The sequence below is a fragment of the Palaemon carinicauda genome, chromosome 42 (genome assembly GCF_036898095.1).
Source record: "Palaemon carinicauda isolate YSFRI2023 chromosome 42, ASM3689809v2, whole genome shotgun sequence".
In the NCBI taxonomy this organism is placed as follows: Eukaryota; Metazoa; Arthropoda; class Malacostraca; order Decapoda; family Palaemonidae; genus Palaemon; species Palaemon carinicauda.
Window position 1 is genome coordinate 47112764 of NC_090766.1, and position 20000 is coordinate 47132763.

The window sequence follows — 20000 nt, forward strand, 5'->3', positions numbered from 1 at the left end:
GGTTGATAGCTTACTCTACACTTTTGTGCTTTGTTCAGAACCCTCTTATATATATATATATATATATATATATATATATATATATATATATATATATATATATATATGTATATATATAATATATATATATATATATATATATATATATATATATAATGTATATATATACATACATAAATAAATAAATAAATGATATCCCCCCCCCCTACTTTTCATTCGGAGAGCCTTGGGTTTCGATCCCAATGCGAGGTAATATATATATATATATATATATATATATATATATATATATATATATATATATATATATATATATATATATATATATATATATATATATATATATATATATATATATATATATATATATATATATATATATATATATATATATATATATTACCTCGCATTGGGATCGAAACCCAAGGCTCTCCGAATGAAAAGTAGGGTAGATATCAGGCATGCAAGCAAAGACTCTAAAAGAAATCTGAATCGAAGTGCTAACTGGTGTTCTTGATTTATCAGAAGAACTATGACAATGTTCATTTTGATGCTTCACCTTTTTAAAATCATTCAGATTTCTAAAGTTAACATTATGTTTAGTGTCATAAAATTATAGATTTTACTATACAATAGGATGATAAAAATCACACAATCATATATATGTAATGACATGTTCGCTTTGTTAACATAAGGTCTAGTCATGTAACAACAAACAGGTACAAAAAGATATAATAATTACTCATAAATATTTTGTTACTCTTCAGGAAGATATTTTTTTTTTTTTTTTTTTTTTTTTTTTTAAGATTGATAAAGAAATAATTGATTTATCGAACATGGTGAAGGTTTGACTTTCATTACAAGAAAAGGTTAATTGAACCTCGGTGAAAACATTCCGGAAGTCATCAGTTATTGATCCTTAAACATTGGAAATGTATACCTTTAGCATTGAAGCCTGTTTGATTTTAAATCTGTACTTTGATTTCATTATCATTCATGAATATTCATTTTAAAACATATTTGAGGCATGTTTTATTTTAATTCAATTGAGCAGGCTACTAGGGGTCTAGTAGATATTATCATGAGTGCGGTATAAACTCACGGTATTTTATATCCACATTTAACTAACTTGCCCATTTAAATGAGGAACCTTTTCCTAACATAACGTGCGTGGGTTTGAATTCAATTGAGCTGGCTATTTGGGGTCTAGTGGATGTCATCATGAGTGTGGTATAAACTCTACGGAATTTTATATCCACATTTAACTAACTTGCTCATTTAAATGTAGAACGTTTTCCTAACATAACGTGCGCGGGTTCGAGTCTACCTTGGAATTAGGGTTTCATCATTTCTGTAACAATCGACCCAAACCGTGTAAGAATACTGAATTCTTATGGATTCTTTTGGATATTTAATTTAATAAATATTGGTAGAAGCGGGACTATAAGCCCATATATACAACAGTATAATAAGTGTTTGAGAATACTTTTTATAGACCATTAGATGGTATATGATCAGTAGACACAGTTTTGAATAATTTTTATACTGTATTAAAATTTTGGGAGTTTTGTGATACTCAAATCTATGAGAATTTCCTGATAAATTGTGATTAAGATCTGTTATATTAAAGATTTTTAAAGTAACTTATTTGGTATCAAAATTGTATTATACAGCAGTATTCAGCGACGCTGAAAGTAGAAAACTTTGCTGAAAATTTATTTTGATAGTATTGTAATTTTGTCTTGTGATTTACACAATCTTTGCAATATCCACGAAACCAGTTTTAAGAAAAATCAGTAAATTATAAAAAAAGAAAGAAACTAAAAAGTAGATTTATTTGGACGAGACCAACAGGAAAGTTGCCATTTCTAGATGTATAATTCGTATTGTATTAACTTTACATCATCCGGACGGAGGTTATTATGTGGTTTTCCTCCTGGGCTCACCCTACAAAACCCATATAACCTAAATTCTATAAATCCAATTCTAATGTCAGACGTAACTCGAGTAAACTGAATTTTCTGTTATCTTGGTCATACGTAGCCACCGCCTTGAGTCTCCCTTCCCTACTGGGTCATCGCTTCGGCTCTCAGTAGATATATATTTCCATGTTTTGCCTCCAGGACGAGGGACAACTTGGTAGCCATCGGCACTTCGTCTACTCTTGAACCACTTTTAAGCCTCCGCTCATATATATTTTATTGCGGCTTATACTTATTACTAATGATATAAGTAGGATTAATCGACATATTTGAGTTAGTTATACAAATAGAGTAGTAAAGAAAAGAAAAAATAGCTGATAATTTTCGCTATATTTTTATACAATTGGAAACCAAGACTGCCTGTCTAGATTATCACCTTTTGTTTTTATCATTTTTTAAAAATATATAATGAAAAAGGTCATCTAAAAATAATTAAATAAATATAAGTAATCACAGAATTGTGGTTTTGGTTCAAAGTTGTATTATTATTATTATTATTATTATTATAAATGATAAACGCCTATGAGATTCAATAGGTGATGTTATATTTATTGTTATTGGTTTTATCGAGCTGCCAGTGGGTTTCTTATTTTGGGATTGGAAATTTGCGATGACTGAATTATATTTTTCACCAAGTATCACACAGTCATGTTTGCAAACAATCAGAATAATACCGGATAGATTTTCTAAATAATATTTTGAATCAAAGTGTAGTTCATATGTTCGACTCTTCCTACCAAACGTTAAAACTGCTCTGTCTAGTTCTCGCTTTGTTATTTGGTTTTAGTGAAAAGTGTATTAAGAAAAATTATAGAAAAAAAAATCGAGAGGTGATATATATATATATATATATATATATATATATATATATATATATACATATATATATATATATACATATATATATATATATATATATATATATATATATATATATATATAGATATATATATATATCACCACTCGATATTTTATTTAACATTCACAGCTACATATGACCTCGATTTTCTTTTCAAACACACACAGACGCACTCACACACATGTATATATATATATATATATATATATATATATATATATATATATATATATATATATATATATATATATATATATATATATATATTATACATACATACATACATACATACATACATACATACATCTGTAAGTATAAAATATATCTACATGAACACACACACATACTGATACGCATTTAAAATTTGTATAAAATGTTTTTTAAGTTTATTTTAAATACTTGGATGCTCAGAACTGTTCTCTCTCAATTGAAAGAAATTGCGCATTGATTTCTTTATAAGTTGTCGTGTAAGGGCAAAAAAAAGAGAGAGAGAGAGAGAGAGAGAGAGGTTCCAAACAGTACCGTGAGGTGATATTAAATTTAAACTTCTTACAACGATTAAGTTAATCTTAGATAATATTCTAACCTTAGAATAAACAATTTATTCAGTAGCAGTGTTTCTTGATTTGTCTAAGTCAATGATTATCCAAATTACTTTTTGCATAGTATAGTTTGAATTTCCATGAGCCTCTAAGGAATCAGGACTAATGTATTTGTGTCTGTGAAGAATATTTTATCTGTCTATTCTCTTGACTATTTCTCTCTTTTTTGTGTTTATATTAGTTGCAGATACTACAAATTATCTTATTTGTTCATATTCAACGTGTGATTTTTGCATGTTATTTACATTACTGTATTGTGATTTTAAATACATTTAGGAAATTAAGAAATAGGACGTTTTTTTCAGGGCATTACTCGTATGGTCATGATGCATGGAATTTTAATTTTACATTGCAGAACAAGAGAAAAAAAACTTTTATATATAACTGTAATCTATTATATTAGCAGTTTGTTTATACTAATGAACTTAACTGGCACATTTTGCTATAATATTTCTTAGATAATGTTTATTTTTTTTTATTTGTAAACTCGCACTTATGGTACTTTTGATGTTCATATGCAGTCTGATATAAATATACGTTGATATAACACCATGGTGTGTCTTATCCATTTAAGTCGTAGACGCGAGTATGTGTATTTACTATACACATATATGCAGACAGTATGTACACACACATAAATATATATATATATATATATATATATATATATATATATATATATATGTATGTATGTATGTATGTGTGTGTGCTACTTGCTTGCACACTATACACGTGTATATACTGTATTATATATATATATATATATATATATATATATATATATATGTATATATATATACAGTATATATATGTATACAGTATATATATATATATATATATATATATATATATATATATATATATATATATATATATACACACAGTATATATATATCGAATCAATGTATCGTCCCCACTTCTCATGAAACTATTAAACATGGATGTTAAAGCAACACACGCACACACACACACACACATATATATATATATATATATATATATATATATATATATATATATATATATACATATACATATATATATATAAATTATATATATATATATATATATATATATATATATGTATATGTATATATATATGTGTGTGTGTGCGCGCTACTTGCTTGCACACTATATACGTGTATATACTGTATTATATATATATATATATATATATATATATATATATATATATATACAGTATATATATATATATATATATATATATATATCGAATCAATGTATCATCCCCACTTCTCATGAAACTATTAAACATGGATGTTAAAGCATCATTTACATATCCATCATATTTAACTTTTTATAGTTCATTAGTTATAGTACATGAATCCTTTTTAGCATAGCGTCTTTATAATTTAGTTTATTTAGCATAGGAATTATTATATTTTAGATACCCTAGTACCATGTGCACCATGTAAAAGTATATAACATACAAGCACACATATCTGACATATCTTAAAAATACTCTTCATTGCGTTTCTGTAGGTCATACAAAAGCCTGGGGGAGTGGTGGGCCTGAGCACCAACACGAAGAGTGCCAGCTTGGGGTCCTACGCCGTGTCGGGCACGGGCGGGGCACCAGGGGCCTCTAAGTCACAGACGGCGGCCGTGGCCCGCTCGAGGTCAGCGGCAGCTCACTCCTCTTCGCCGACGCGCCCCACCAGTGTGTCTTCGCCAAGGTAAGGCAGAGAAAGGAGAGGTTGTTTGGAGTTTATATTTCTGGAAGCCTCTGATCTTCAACCATTAATAGGACAAATGTTTTCATTCTTTTGTTTGTTTTTTGTTTTATTCCTCAAGAGGCAAACTAGAAGAAAGGGATAGTCCTGAGACGTTTGGATATTTTTCGATGCCTCTGAACCATCAATAGGACAAATGTATTTTTTTTTCTTTTTCGCTTTTTCTTTTTTTTCTTTGTCATCAGAGGCAGGCTTGAAGAAAGGAATAGAACAGCGTCTGTTTGTTTTTGATCTTCATTTTACTTAATGCTTGATAGTGGCATAAATATTTTCATACTTTAACTAATATTAGAGGCAGTGCTAAGTAAAAGCTAGACGAGCTAAGTGCATTCATTGATGCGCTGTAGAGACTTGAGTACTTCTTCCTTTGTTAAAACATATTTAACTGTCAGAGGTCTGAAATCATGTCAAGCAAGTGCTTTTCTCTTAAGTAAATTAGTATATGACGTAATTTCAAGTGATGTCATGATTTCTTCCCTAATTGTATCCATTGCATTTAAAGCAGTTTTGATTCATGCGTTGAATGATATCAGGCCTTTGACATTTTACTTTTTCATAGATGATTTCTTCAGGACATAGAGTAGTTAGTTAGTTGACCTCGTTTGAACCTTGTGGTGGCAATAACTCATTACGAGGTATGACAGTAAGACGATCAAGTGTCTTGAATAAAAACTGTGTAAATCATTTTCAGTAAAATTTAAAAAAAAAAAAAAAAATAATGAAAAAAGTACAACCTAAATAAAGATTTTTCCCATTCAATAAGTTGGTTGTGTTTTCACTTTGTTCCATAAATATGTGCATTTTTGTCATTTTTTTATTCGTCTTTTGTTTGTTCCACATTTGTGCGGTTTCTTGATTATTTTCTTTTCTTCCTTTTATTATTGACGAATCTGTCTTATGTATCATTTGAAAATGACATTGATTTTCTTTCTGGATTTCTTTTATAAGTTTGCATCTTGAAAATTGACCCGTCCCAGCCCCCCTCCCTTCATTCCCTTTTGGACTGTAATACGCTCTGATGTCATGAAAGACTGTTCTGGGCATTTTTTATTTGCCAAATTGCACCGTTTGCTTTTAAAGACTAAAAAAAAAAAAACCGTTTCTGCTAAAAGTCGTTTTTGGGACGGGTTTACCTATTTTTTTATATATATATTTGTATCTTTGTTGTTGTTGTTCCAGCCGCCAAGGCGTCTCTTTGATGTTAACAAAAAAAGCGATGAATCAAAAGCAATAATAGATTTTTTTTTTGTCGGTCTTACAGAAATAGGTAAACCTGTCGTTCAGTTGGCTGCTTGGTATTATGATTTCAAATTTTGCCATATTGGATAAGTTTGCAAAGTGATGATAAATTTTCATTTGCCTACATTTTTTATATCCAGTTGATTTTGCTGCTTCTTTTTATATTCTTTCTTTTTTCTCTCTCTATCTTTCTCAAAGACGTGATGTAGTCAGCAACGAATCACACCAGAGGACAAGGGACATGTTTGGTGAAATCTGTCGCAATATTTCAAACTAATTTTACTGAAATATTTTGCGAATATTGATTGACTTTTTTTTTAAGATGTTGCTGGACAAGTCCTTTGACCATACTATTTCTTCTTTTTCTTAGTATTGGCAATAACGAGAACCTTTTAAAACACACCTAGCAAATACGCCTTAGCTTAAGACTAGAGGTGAAGAAGTCATTGCACAGTCATCGTTCATTAGACTTTATTATTAGAGTCGATACCTTTTAGTTTTTCCTCATGTTCGGAATTATTATTTTTCTACTTTCGCACACAATCACACACCAGGTTGGTCCACACGCTCTGTTTTGATACGATTGGATATAATTAGCATTCTTTTGAGACGATTGTCACATGAGGAATACTGTTTTTTATACGAATCTTTGGAAGTGAAGCAAGCGAGATCAGGTTGGAGAAGAAAAGGAAATGAAAATTGGGATTTAATTTTCCCGACCTTTTTGGCTAAGACACGAGATTGTGGACCTACAGTTTGATCTTTATTTAGTTTTTCCTTTTCATCACAGTTCATCACTGCATGCCCGAAAGCACTTAACAGAACAAAAGAAGTAATAACATTCTATTTTTGGTATAGTACACGTACAACACACACGAAGTTTTGCGAGCACGCGAGCACGATCACAGCAATCGTAGTTTGCTCTCTGCTTCAGCTGTAAGTCGGTAATATGCTCAGAAGGTCAAAAAAGCCTTCCCCCCCCGTCCAGTTTACGCCTCCAGGTGATATATTGCCCCTCCTCCCTTTTTGCCCTAGTCACTGTATCATCTTTGTTTCCTTTGAAGTAAGTATTGTCGATTCCAGCGAGTCCAGTCCAATTGGGTCACGCTTCCAATATTGTGTGTTCAAGAGCTCTCTGTTGCTGCGCGTCTTTCTTTGAAGGGACAAACTCCAGTGTGGCAGCAGTTCTATATATGGTTTGTAGGTCACCAGAATAGCCCCCTTTTTTTTCTCACTCTTCCAACGTGATGTTGGTGGACGCTTTCACTTAATGTCTTTACCTAGCTTATGGAAATTTCGTCTTGGTCAACAACTACTTAGTATCCTAAACATCCCATTTTATTTTATTTTTCTTTTGTCTCATTGTTTTGCGATTAGCTCCCATCTCAAAAAGGTTACCCTGATTTCTATGCAAATTCTTTCCTTATATTTATCTTTTTATCTATCCATTCATTTTAAGTTTTAGTTATTAGTTTTGCGCGATGTTTTTCGTTTGCTTATCGACAATTATTTTCATTTCCCAGTTGCTTCATCAAATTTCATTTGTTGTCAACTGGAAAGTGTATTTTGTTTTTCGTTTTTGATGATTTGTTGGTGAAAACATTCAATCAAAGTAAAAACCGTTCCCTAACGCTACCAAGCCACCAGATGGCCCTTATAATAATGACTTCAAAAGTATCTGGTGCCATTTTCTCTTTAGAGTGAAGTTAATATGAAAAGGAAAAGAAACAGAAAATTCAGGAAAGGAAATTTTAGGACATTTCTTGAAAGAAATAGAAAATATTTGAAAGTAACAGAAATGTTGATCAATGATTAATCTTTTCCTAGTTTTGTTTTGAAAAAATTAAAGGGAGCCTTTACCATTTTATTTTTTTCTTTTTGGAAAGAGAGGAAACATGGATACTATTTGATCGTTGTTGGGTGTTTGTGTTTTTTCTTTTATTTTTATCACTGTATAAAAAAGGGGGTGGGTGGTGTTCCCCCACTAACCCATTGGCCCCCTTCTGGCCCCCACACCCCTACAGTGGATGCTTGTCGTGGCCCGCGAGGCCCGCTGCTAATCCCCCGACCCGCCCCAACAGTGGCTGTGTCTCCAGCCCCGTCCGAAGGCTTTCCGGCTTCTCCCAATGGAAGCGAGTCGCTACCAAGTTGGGAGTCAAGTAAGTTTACTAATATGTGTGTGTGTGTACGCGCGCGCGCGTGCGTGTATGTATGTTACTTTTTTTTTTACCGCTGCAACTCTTCATTTTATTTCCCCCTCTTTTCTCTTTCTTATGTTTTGATATTCGATTAATTTCCTTTCTTCTCACCGTATTTTTGTCATCTATTTTGCACCTTTCACTGCTCATGAATCTTGTTTTCTTTTTTTTTTATTTTCAACTCTAGGCTCTCCTTATCTATTTACATACCGTTAGTGGCATTGTCTTGGTCAGTCGTTATTTTTTTTGTAGTAGATCCTTAGTCATTTGTTGAATCTGCTCCCCTTCCCAACCCCCGCAAGCAAGAGAGTCCGCATCTAAAATATTACGATAGTAGTGCACGATTTCCGTCCGTATTAGAAGTTCAACTACTTTAATTGGATGACTCTCTCTCTCTCTCTCTCTCTCTCTCTCTCTCTCTCTCTCTCTCTCTCTCTCTCTCTCTCTCTCTCTCTCTCTCTCTCAGCAACCATATCACGTTTTACATAGTAGGAAAAACTGTGCAAGTCATTTGATTCACTTACAGTAGTAGTGTTTTTACATGTTAATAGCCAGATGATACAATCGCAGATATGTTCACGTGTCTTTTTAAATGTTCATTTATATAACTTAGTTCATTGATGTGATGGGGGTAACTATGGTGACGATAACTGGTGGTTATCACGGTAAGGTGAAGAGGTGATCTGTTTGTGTAATTACTGTTGTGACGTTTATACAAAACAGTGTTTTTTGTGTGTAGAAAATACAACGAATCTCAAACTACTTAAAGATAAAGAAAATGTCTCCGTCGGAAGTGGTTTTTTATTATTTAAAATGCAAGTAAAGAATAGTTTAATGGCTGAGATATAAGTGAATCGCCTAAGAATTTCAGGTATTTTGTTGACATCGTCTTTGTTTAAGACAAAGTGCCTATGTAATACTTGAAGTATATTGATTGACTTGCACATAATAATAAAAATTTTCTATGGAGGAAACAATGCAGAGTATAACTACTTAAAGTAATTAAGCCTAACATGTATAAAAACCTGTGTGGGTATTCATACATACTTTGTGCACCATTATAGCATACTATGATATTACTTTGATGTTATTCATGCACATACAGTCGCTGTGTATACATATAAACGCCCATGGTATACACTTTACTCCTGGAAAACTTAAATGCATATCCTCTTTTTGCTCAAGTTCATGTTTACGTAAACACATTCCCACATTCATAATAAATCAGGAAGCAATTCAACGTGAGCCTCATACCAGCAATTCAGATTGCCATCCAAGAATCCTAGTTGCTAGCATGGTAGTCCTTTGGTCAAAATTTAGTTTATTCTTTCCCTTTCGAATGGTGTTCATAGCGGAGTATTCACAAGAAATATAGTGAGTGATACCTTAGTGAGAAGAGTTGTTACTATCATTAATGGGGATTACTCTTCCACACAATTTGATGACCCCCTTGCTATAATGTTTCCCGTATCCTTTACCAAAGGACTCTTCAGTTCTGTTATAAGATTTTGATTATTATCATCATCATTATAATTTTCATAATTGATATTTTGCCGTGTGTGTTAAAATCTGGAATACCATCGAAAGAAATTAAAAAAGCAATTATTGCTGGAATGAAGTTGTTCGTGAAGACGTGTTGACAATTATTTTATTTTTTATTTTTTGCGACTGCCAGAAATTTGCCCGAAGCTTATTTTTGGTTTGGATATGTTTATATATTTATTTATTTATTTATTTTTTGCGTATTTTGTTTTGAGGCAGAGCAGTGTTGTAAGTTTAAATGCATGAATGTTATGTTTAAGTGTGAATCTGTGTTGTATGTTTTAAAGAGATCTCGGTGTCGAATTTCTCTCTCTCTCTCTCTCTCTCTCTCTCTCTCTCTCTCTCTCTCTCTCTCTCTCTCTCTCTCTCTCTCTCTCTCTCTCTCTTTTGCATGTTCTACCCTGTTCATGCGCATGTCGTCATTGTTGTTACTATAAAAAGACAGACACGCACAGCCATTAATTATCAACATACTTGGAACCATAAATGTGTTTGCAGCAGAGAGAGAGAAAAACAAACCTTAATAATTTTTTTAAAAAACAATAAAACGTCGGTAACGGTTATAATAAAAAAAAAACAAGGTAAATTCATTCGTGATAACTAAGCTTTTTTTCACAAAATCTGGAAAATGTCAGTACTGTGTAATAGAAAGAAAATATTGGGTGCATGATAACATTCTTTAACATTCTCAAATTTCATGAATTATATTAGAATTCAAGAAATTTGAGAAAATGAAAAAAAAATTCCGATATCTTTACTATACATTCATATTTATCCAATTCTATATTACACACACTCGTGTGTGTGTGTGTGTATATATAAATATATACATGCGTATATATGTATGTATGTATGTATGTGTATATATATATATATATATATATATATATATATATATATATATATATATATATATATATATATATATATATATATATATATATATGCATACATGTTCATTTTGGGAGTAGGCAGTTGCAATGCGTGTGTAAACATTTTTATATGTGAAGCCCTAACTTCTGACTACTAATCAGCATATTTCTCATTCTAACTGACCAACTACTAGATCAATAGGCATGTGAATTATCGTAAATGAATCTCTCACGGCGTTCATTAACAAAAAAGTAGCAATTTTAACTAGCCTTTTGGCTAGTACAGTGGTAACGTGTTTGCCTTGCATTCGCATGGCAGCAGAACGATCCCTGCCTGGGACCTAGAGTTTAAGCTGTTTACTGGGGAGGCCACTGCTGTGGTAGGGCACCACAGTGAGGGGTTGGGCTTGCCCGGCTGACGTTCTGGTGAGCATTTATCCTGACGGTACTGGAACTGAAACCAGAAAAATTTTCCTTTTCGTTTGAACCAGTTGAGCCCATCACGAAGGTCAAATGAAAATGGGAACCTTTCCTATTCGTTTGAACCAGTTGAGCCCATCACGAAGGTCAAATGAAAATGGGAACCTTTCCTTTTCGTTTGAACCAGTTGAGCCCATCACGAAGGTCAAATGAAAATGGGAACCTTTCCTTTTCGTTTGAACCAGTTGAGCCCATCACGAAGGTCAAATGAAAATTGGAACCGCTGAATATGGTGGTGTCTTCTCTATATTTCCAGGGTCGGTTAAAGGAGATGTATCAGAGGTTGTCCAATTTGGTGTTTTTTTGTTATAACGTTTTATGATGTTTGTTGTTAATACTGCATAAAAATCAAAACGATTTGATACACCATATATATACAATATACTGTATATGTATGTATGTATGTACGTCTGTATGTATATATATATAATATATATATATAATTATATATATATATATATATATATATATATATATATATATATATATATATATATATATATATCACCAGATATATAGAATATACCGTATATGTATGTGTGTATATATATACACACAAAGTATCTGGAAATGTATGGTGAATTTATTAGAAAACACCTTGATGATAAGCGGAGTATTATTATTATTATTATTATTATTATTATTATTATTATTATTGTGTGTATGTATGTATATGTATGTGTACACACACACACACATATATATATATATATATATATATATATATATATATATATATATATATATATATATATATATATATATGTATGTACAGTATGTATTGATATGTACATATATTTTATATTTTTACTGTATAATTATATATATTATATATTTAAATTTTCCCTAATCTGTGATACGAAGTTTTATCACGTGTATTTTACTGTATGGAATTTTTTTTTCCCGCACATTTTGATGTCGCTGCTCCACTGACAGATTTTTGCATATCATTAAAGACGCTCTAGTCTTGAGATTTATGATAATAGAGCAGCATTGGTTCATCCCGGGACAGTTTAATTTCTTACATTTCCAGTGAAGTAGAACAGTAATAAGAAAATTATTACATAAATATTATTGTTATTGGTAGAGAATTTATTTTTTCCAAGATAATATGTGTAAAGTAATCTAAAAAGTTATTATCATATCATATATAAATATTTTGTTTAAACGTGTGTATAATGATATACTATCAATAGAACTTTTAAAGTAACAAACTGTTGCTCCTGTAAAGGAATTTATAACCACTTTTTTTTCAGCAAAGAAATTTCTAAATTTCTGATTTATGAATAGACATTTACATCCCAATGTTTCGATTGAATAGATAAACACACACACACACACGCATATATATACATACAGTACATACACACACACACACATATATATATATATATATATATATATATTTATATGTATATAAATATATTTATATATATAAATATATATATATATATATATATATATATATATATATATATATATATATATATAAATATATATATATATATATATATATATATATATATATATATATATATATATATATATATATATATACGTGTGTGTGTGATCTTCAGTTTTTTTTTTTTAATTCCTTCCTTATTGGAAGGTTTGTCTTCTACAGACAAAGTAGAATAAATATTCAAAGTTGACAATACCTGTCATTGAGAGAGAGAGAGAGAGAGAGAGAGAGAGAGAGAGAGAGAGAGAGAGAGAGAGAGAGAGAGAGAGAGAGAGAGAGAGAGAGAGAGAGAGAGATTGTGTTTGTATCAGATTCTTATTTCCAAATATCTATCAAGAATTGTCCTTATTGCTTTTCAAACAGATAATCAAGCAGTAGGATAAACTTGAATTACATTTTTTGGTGTAAGGAAATAAAAGTAAAAAACTTCATTTATTTTATATGATTTGCGTATTTGAACCATGTAAACAAGAACATTTTTAACTTGGAATTATTTATATTGAATTTAAATTTACTCTAATAAGAAATTACTTCTTTGGTGAACGTGATGTGTTTTTATTTCTTCAAAATATGTTAAATCAGATTACCCCGTGGTCAGTCAGTAAAAAAGTTGAAAGCGACCCACAGAATTACGTAAATACAAAATCAATGGTTTCTTAACAGCATGAAGGCAACTAATGCTTGGTGCTTGGCGATTCTAACATAATATCCTTTATGTCGAATAAAGAGAAAGAAAATACTAACTCGTTAACTTAGCTAACAGTTTAAATGCTCAAGGTGAATATTTTAACGACTATGTTTATCTTTTAAAGCGTAGGTCGAGGCGTTCTACGGCCATGGGACTTATAAGCGAGAGAAGATAAGAAAAAAACATATTCTAACGAAGAAATGTCAAAGGTGACTAGATCTTCACAAATAGCGACCAACAGGCTAAAGGAACAAATAATATGTCCTCGGGGGGCGAGTGTTGGACCGGGTTTACGTTTTATGTTGTCATATCATGCGTGGAAGAAAAGGTCACCAGGTCACGTGGTCTCAATCATCCCCCTATTACACCGCCTGGCTCTAACTATGGTTTAATGGTGAGAGAGTAAAGCTGCCTTTGCTTTTTGTTTATACTGAGGTGTATGTGGTGTAGTTTACACAAGTTTGGGTCAGGGATGTTGACACTTCAGAATGTACATGTGTATGAGTTTCCTTGTTTTGACTGTTGAACTAGTGGCAGAATAGACTTTTTAAATTGCAGGATGTTTTGCTTTGGTAGCGTTCGCTTGTGTGTGAGTGTGGTTGTGCGTGGGTTGGATTGGATTACAAATTTGGGGCGCGAAGAGGATGTTATCACAGGGAGCGTCGATTGTCTTTAAAAATGTGGAATAACAGTCATCTGGCTTTTGAAGGTATTTTAAAAAAGAGAGAAATAGTTATAGTACTGCTCGTGTTTGAAAGTAAAAAAGAAAAATGAACTAAGAGAAGTTTTATTGTCGAATTGACTCTACTGGTGAATTTTATATTTTAATTCACCAATAATTTGAAGGATTTTGCTGTCAACGGTAATTTTCATTCTTGTCTCCATGAAAATTTAATTTGAGATCCTACTTGTTACCAATGTTAATAAACAAAAGTTAGGAAGAGTTTTATCTTTCCACAACTAAAGACCTCACCTGTCCCAGTTGGTGGGCCTTATTGCCAAAATTCCTTAATGCTGTATATTATTTCCTACATATTTTAACAAATATTCTTTTATGATAGCAACAGTAACACATTTTATCATAGCTCTTATTCTTGCACAGATTTTATGAAATACTCAATGCTTGAGAAACAGAAAAGCAATTATATATATATATATATATATATATATATATATATATATATATATATATATATATATATATATATATATATATATATATATACTGTATATATATATATATATATATATATATATATATATATATATATATATATATATGTATATATATACATATATTATATATATATGTATTATATATATACACATATATGTATGTATTATATATATACTATATAATATATATATATATATATATATATATATATATATATATATATATATATATATATTAATATATATACTGTGTATATATATGTGTATATATATATATATATATATATATATATATATATATATATATATATATATATATATATATGTTGTGTGTATATATATATATATATATATATATATATATATATATATATATATATATATATATATATATATATATATATATATATACAAAATGAAAATACAAAATATACCCTTAAATCCTGACTAGTTTCGTGATACTTCTTCAGAGAACTGATTTATTGAGAGAGGTTTCTTTACATTTTATAGGGAAAGCAAACGTAGGAACATACATATAGAGATTTAGAGAACAATGACACTCCCTTATCAGCTACCTGGGCTTGGGTCAGGTGTTAAGTGGGCGGAGTCCCCAAGCTCATTAGACACCTGCCAAAAAGGGTCATTTCTAGTGGCGGGTAAATTCTTGTTTTTTTTTTTACTTTCAGTACAGTTTATTTATATGAAAACACGGTAGCCTTATCTATATAAATACATAAGCAAAACATACATATACATACATATATATACATACATATATATATACATACATATACATATATACATATATATACACATATACACATACATACATATACATACATACGTATGTATATATACATTTATATACATACAGCATTAATATCATAAACATATAATCATGTATATATCAATACTTATATCTAGCATAACACTATATAGTGCTAATCTACTTATGCATACTATATAAAATAATTGTAGCCTTTAATGAATGGTAGCTTAGGTCTAAATATGCTCAAGATAATAATGTATATAAATGTATATATACATATGTATGTATGTATTGTATGTATGTGTATATATATGTATTTATGTGTATATATGTATATTTATGTGTATATGTATGTATATATATATGTATGTATGTGTATGTTTTGCTTATGTATTTATATAGATAAGGCTACAGTGTTTTCATATAAATAAACTGTACTGAAAGTAAAAAAAAACAAGAATTTACCTGCCACTATAAATGACCCTTTTTGGCAGGTGTCTAATGAGCTTGGGGACTCCGCCCACTTAACACCTGACCCAAGCCCAGGTAGCTGGTCAGGGAGTGTCATTGTTCTCTAAATCTCTATATGTATGTTCCTACGTTTGCTTTCCCTATAAAATGTAAAGAAAACTCTCTCAATAAATCAGTCCTCTGAAGAAGTATCACGAAACTAGTCAGGACTTAAGCGTATATTTCGTATTTTCATTTTCCCTGGGGTTCTTCTGCATATATATATATATATATATATATATATATATATATATATATATATATATATATATATATATATATATATATATATATGTGTGTATGTATGTGTGTATTCATGTATGTATGTATGTATGTTTGTAAATACATAATTCATCAAGTCTGCTTAACCTACTCGATTAGCTGAATTTCCTGCTCACCGTATTATGATTAGTCAGACATTCCCCATGATTTATATGCGTACCAATCACTCTGTCCCCTATATACGCTAATGTTTATTCTCTTGAGACGATGAAGGACGTATGATGTTATTGAGGACACATTACTGCGTTGGATTTCTTCCTCTTCTGCCTTTTGATACTTGCAATTTTGTAAAATTTTCGTACTTGTCTCCAGTCAGTTGATTGCACAAATTTTCTTTCATTTATCTGCTCTTTATAATTATTACGTTCCTTGTTTTATGTTGTGATTAATTCCATATATCATAGTTTTGTGTTATATATTTAATTATACATTAGTTATTTAATTATATTGCCTATTATTTTAGAATATTACTTCAAATAGTTTTCTTTACTTAAGGTTTTTCGTTTGTTTTACTTATTATCTCTATCTGAATTTTTGTCAACAGGTTCTCCATACCTTTGGCTATCTTGGCATGTGTCTGTTCCGTATTTTCAATTCAAATACAAGTTTTATTACTTCAAAGAAACTGTCACGTTTTTTAATAAAAATTCCGTTGGATTAAGAATCCGTTTCTCTTTAGCTAACTTGATCATCATTAAATTATCACGGTTTTACTTCTCATTTCCCTTTTTGTAATTGATAATAAATGCCATTTCTCGCATTGATAAATCACTACTGGTATCCGGATTACCTGGGCTGGTGAGTGCTAGCTGAACGTTAGACTGTATATCTGCAGAGGGTCATGTGGCTCGCAACTACATCCCTTGTATACATTGCGAAAAGAATGAAAGGTAACAACGGCCTTTGGAGCTACCTCATGATTTAGTGTTACAGCTCTCACCCCCTGTTTGCTAAATTCACTCTCGGATTACTGGCTCGGCCTGCTGTAAATGTGCACTTGTGGGACAGCCCAGCAACCTCACTCTAAACACTTTTTTTTTGTTTTTGACAAACCGGACGGCGATGACCTAGTGCCGTTTGCTTCAGAAAAGAAAAGGGCTAGTTAAGATGGAAAAGATATATATATATATATATATATATATATATATATATATATATATATATATATATATATATATATATATATTATATTTATATATATATATCCATAATATCACGAAAGGTTGATGGTGTTGTTTTAATTTAGTTTGAAAATATTCTTAGTTTATATATATATAATATATATATATATATATATATATATATATATATATATATATATATATATATATATATATATATATATATATATATATATAAATCATGAAAAACTGACGGTGTTGTTTTAATTTAGTTTGAAAATATTCTTATTTTTTTTTTTTTTTCATATTTATGTTTCCGTAAAAAAAAAGCTATAATCAGTGTGATTCGTGTATCGATTGACTGTTTCCTTTAAAAGTATTTTTGGTCATGTTTTGTGCTGCTTACATATATTTGTCTTGTTATCTTTAGGCATGTAGAAAGTCTGATAAAGTTTTAGATGGATCTGATTTTTAGTACAGTATTTAGATCCGTCCTTTGGGCGTCAGCTAGTTCCCCCAGAATTATTACTTATATCCCCATAATTATTCTTAATTTCTTCCAAAAGTATCACTTATATTCTTATCAATTTCGCTATTTTTACGATCCTAAAACACGACTGCCCCTTTCCCTATTGGTATATGTTGGTATATTTTAATTTTGGATAAAATGCCATTTTATTTTTTCCTAAAGAAAAGTGCCTTCTAAAACTTGCAGTATTTTCATTTCTTTTTCATTTCTGTCTTTTAAAGTTACGTTGGTATAAAGTAAGTTTGGTCCAACACGGAGTACTTACCTCGAACTACTTTCTTAGGAGTATCTGGGATTCTCCTCCCAAGAAAGTAGTTCGAGGTAAGTACTGTTAGGAAAAATACAAATTACTTAAAATTTGTGAATTTTAAAAAACTAAAGGTTTAACTTCTTTTGTTCTTAGAGATAAATAGATATTTTGGGTGGTGACTACCATACAAAATATCTATTGGTTTTGTATCTATTCATCTACTCGCTGAAGTAAAGTTCGGATTATATCTAGTTACCAACGCGATACCACGTGAGTGATCCAAGCCTTTGTTAATCTAATGCAGTGACCAATGTGGTAACGTCCCTGACTGGTGAACGCCAGACTGGGGTTTGAGTTCCGGTCAAAACCGTTAGTTCCTTTGGTCGTTGCAACCTTAACATCCTTGTGAGCTAAGTAATGAGGGTTTGGGGGAGCCTATATGTCTATCTGCTGAGTCATCAGCAGCCACTGTCTGGTCCTCCTTGGTCCTAGTTTTGGGGTAGAGGGCGCTAGGGCGCTTATCATATGTATTTATGGTCAGTCTCCAGGGCATTGTGCTGCTTGATAGGGAAATGTCACTGTCCCTAGACTCTGCCATTCATGGGCGCCCTTTAAACCTTTATTGCGTAAAATTTCGTGAATTAAGAAACCGGAAGAGGGTCTTGCGGGAACTTCCGAATGGGTGTAATTACCGTCTCCCGTGTCAGTCGTACAGGACTATAGTAATTTTTTTTTTAGTGAGGCACATTTGCACCGACTCGCAGGGGTGCCCTTTTAGCTCGGAAAAGTTTCCTGATCGCTGATTGGTTGCACAAGATAATTCTAACCAATCAGATAGCAGGAAACTTTTCCGAGCTAAAAGGTCACCCCTGCGAGTCGGTGCAAATCTGCCTCACTTAAAAAAATTGACTATAGTCACCGAGTGAAACACTTTGAATTGTGTATCCTATCTGACCATCGCCATTGAGCTGGACGGCAAGGTTGATGAGTGCTCTATATTCCCTCAGCTCATTTCCTGATCCTTCCACTGCCCCTAATTACTTCTTTCCTGGTCATCTCTCCTTTTCCAATCATCTCTGGCCAGGTCTGTAAGAGTTGAGTTTGACTCCTTGGGCTGGTTAATCATCTCCTTTCAATAATAATAATAATAATAATAATAATAATAATAATAATGAAAATGATAATATTATTATTGTTATTAATATTATTATTATTATTATTTATTATTATTATATGCTAAGCTACAACCCTAGTTGGAAAAGCAGTATGCTATAAGCCCAGGGGCCCCAACAGGGAAAATAGCCCAATGAGGAAAGGAAACAAGTAAAATTAAAATATTTTAAGAACAGTAAAAACATTGAAATAAATATTTCCTATATAAACTATAAAAACTTTAACAAAACAAGAGGAAGAGAAACTAGATAGAACAGTGTGCCCGAGTGTACCCTCAAGCAAGAGAACTCTAACCCAAGACAGTGGAAGACAATGGTACAGAGGCTATGGCACTACCCAAGACTAGAGAACAATGGTTTGATTTTGGAGTGTCCTCCTTGAAGAGGTGCTTACCATAGCTAAAGAGCCTCTTCTACCCTTACCAAGAGGAAAGTAGCCACTGAACAATTACAGTGCAGTAGTTAACCCTTTGGGAGAAGAAGAATTGTTTGGAAATCTCAGTGTTGTCAGGT

The 20000-nt window shown here is 31.2% G+C and overlaps 1 protein-coding gene across 1 annotated transcript in view; it reads left to right on the plus strand.

Moving 5' to 3' along the window:
• cyst (rho guanine nucleotide exchange factor 18 cysts) overlaps positions 1-20000 on the plus strand; it is a gene marked incomplete at its 5' end in the record, with an annotated part of 122514 nt that overhangs the window by 32162 nt on the left and 70352 nt on the right. Inside the window, 2 exons of the mRNA XM_068364860.1 lie at positions 4947-5140; positions 8461-8595. Coding sequence (XP_068220961.1) covers positions 4947-5140; positions 8461-8595 — 329 coding nt within the window. The remainder of the gene's footprint in view (positions 1-4946; positions 5141-8460; positions 8596-20000) is intronic.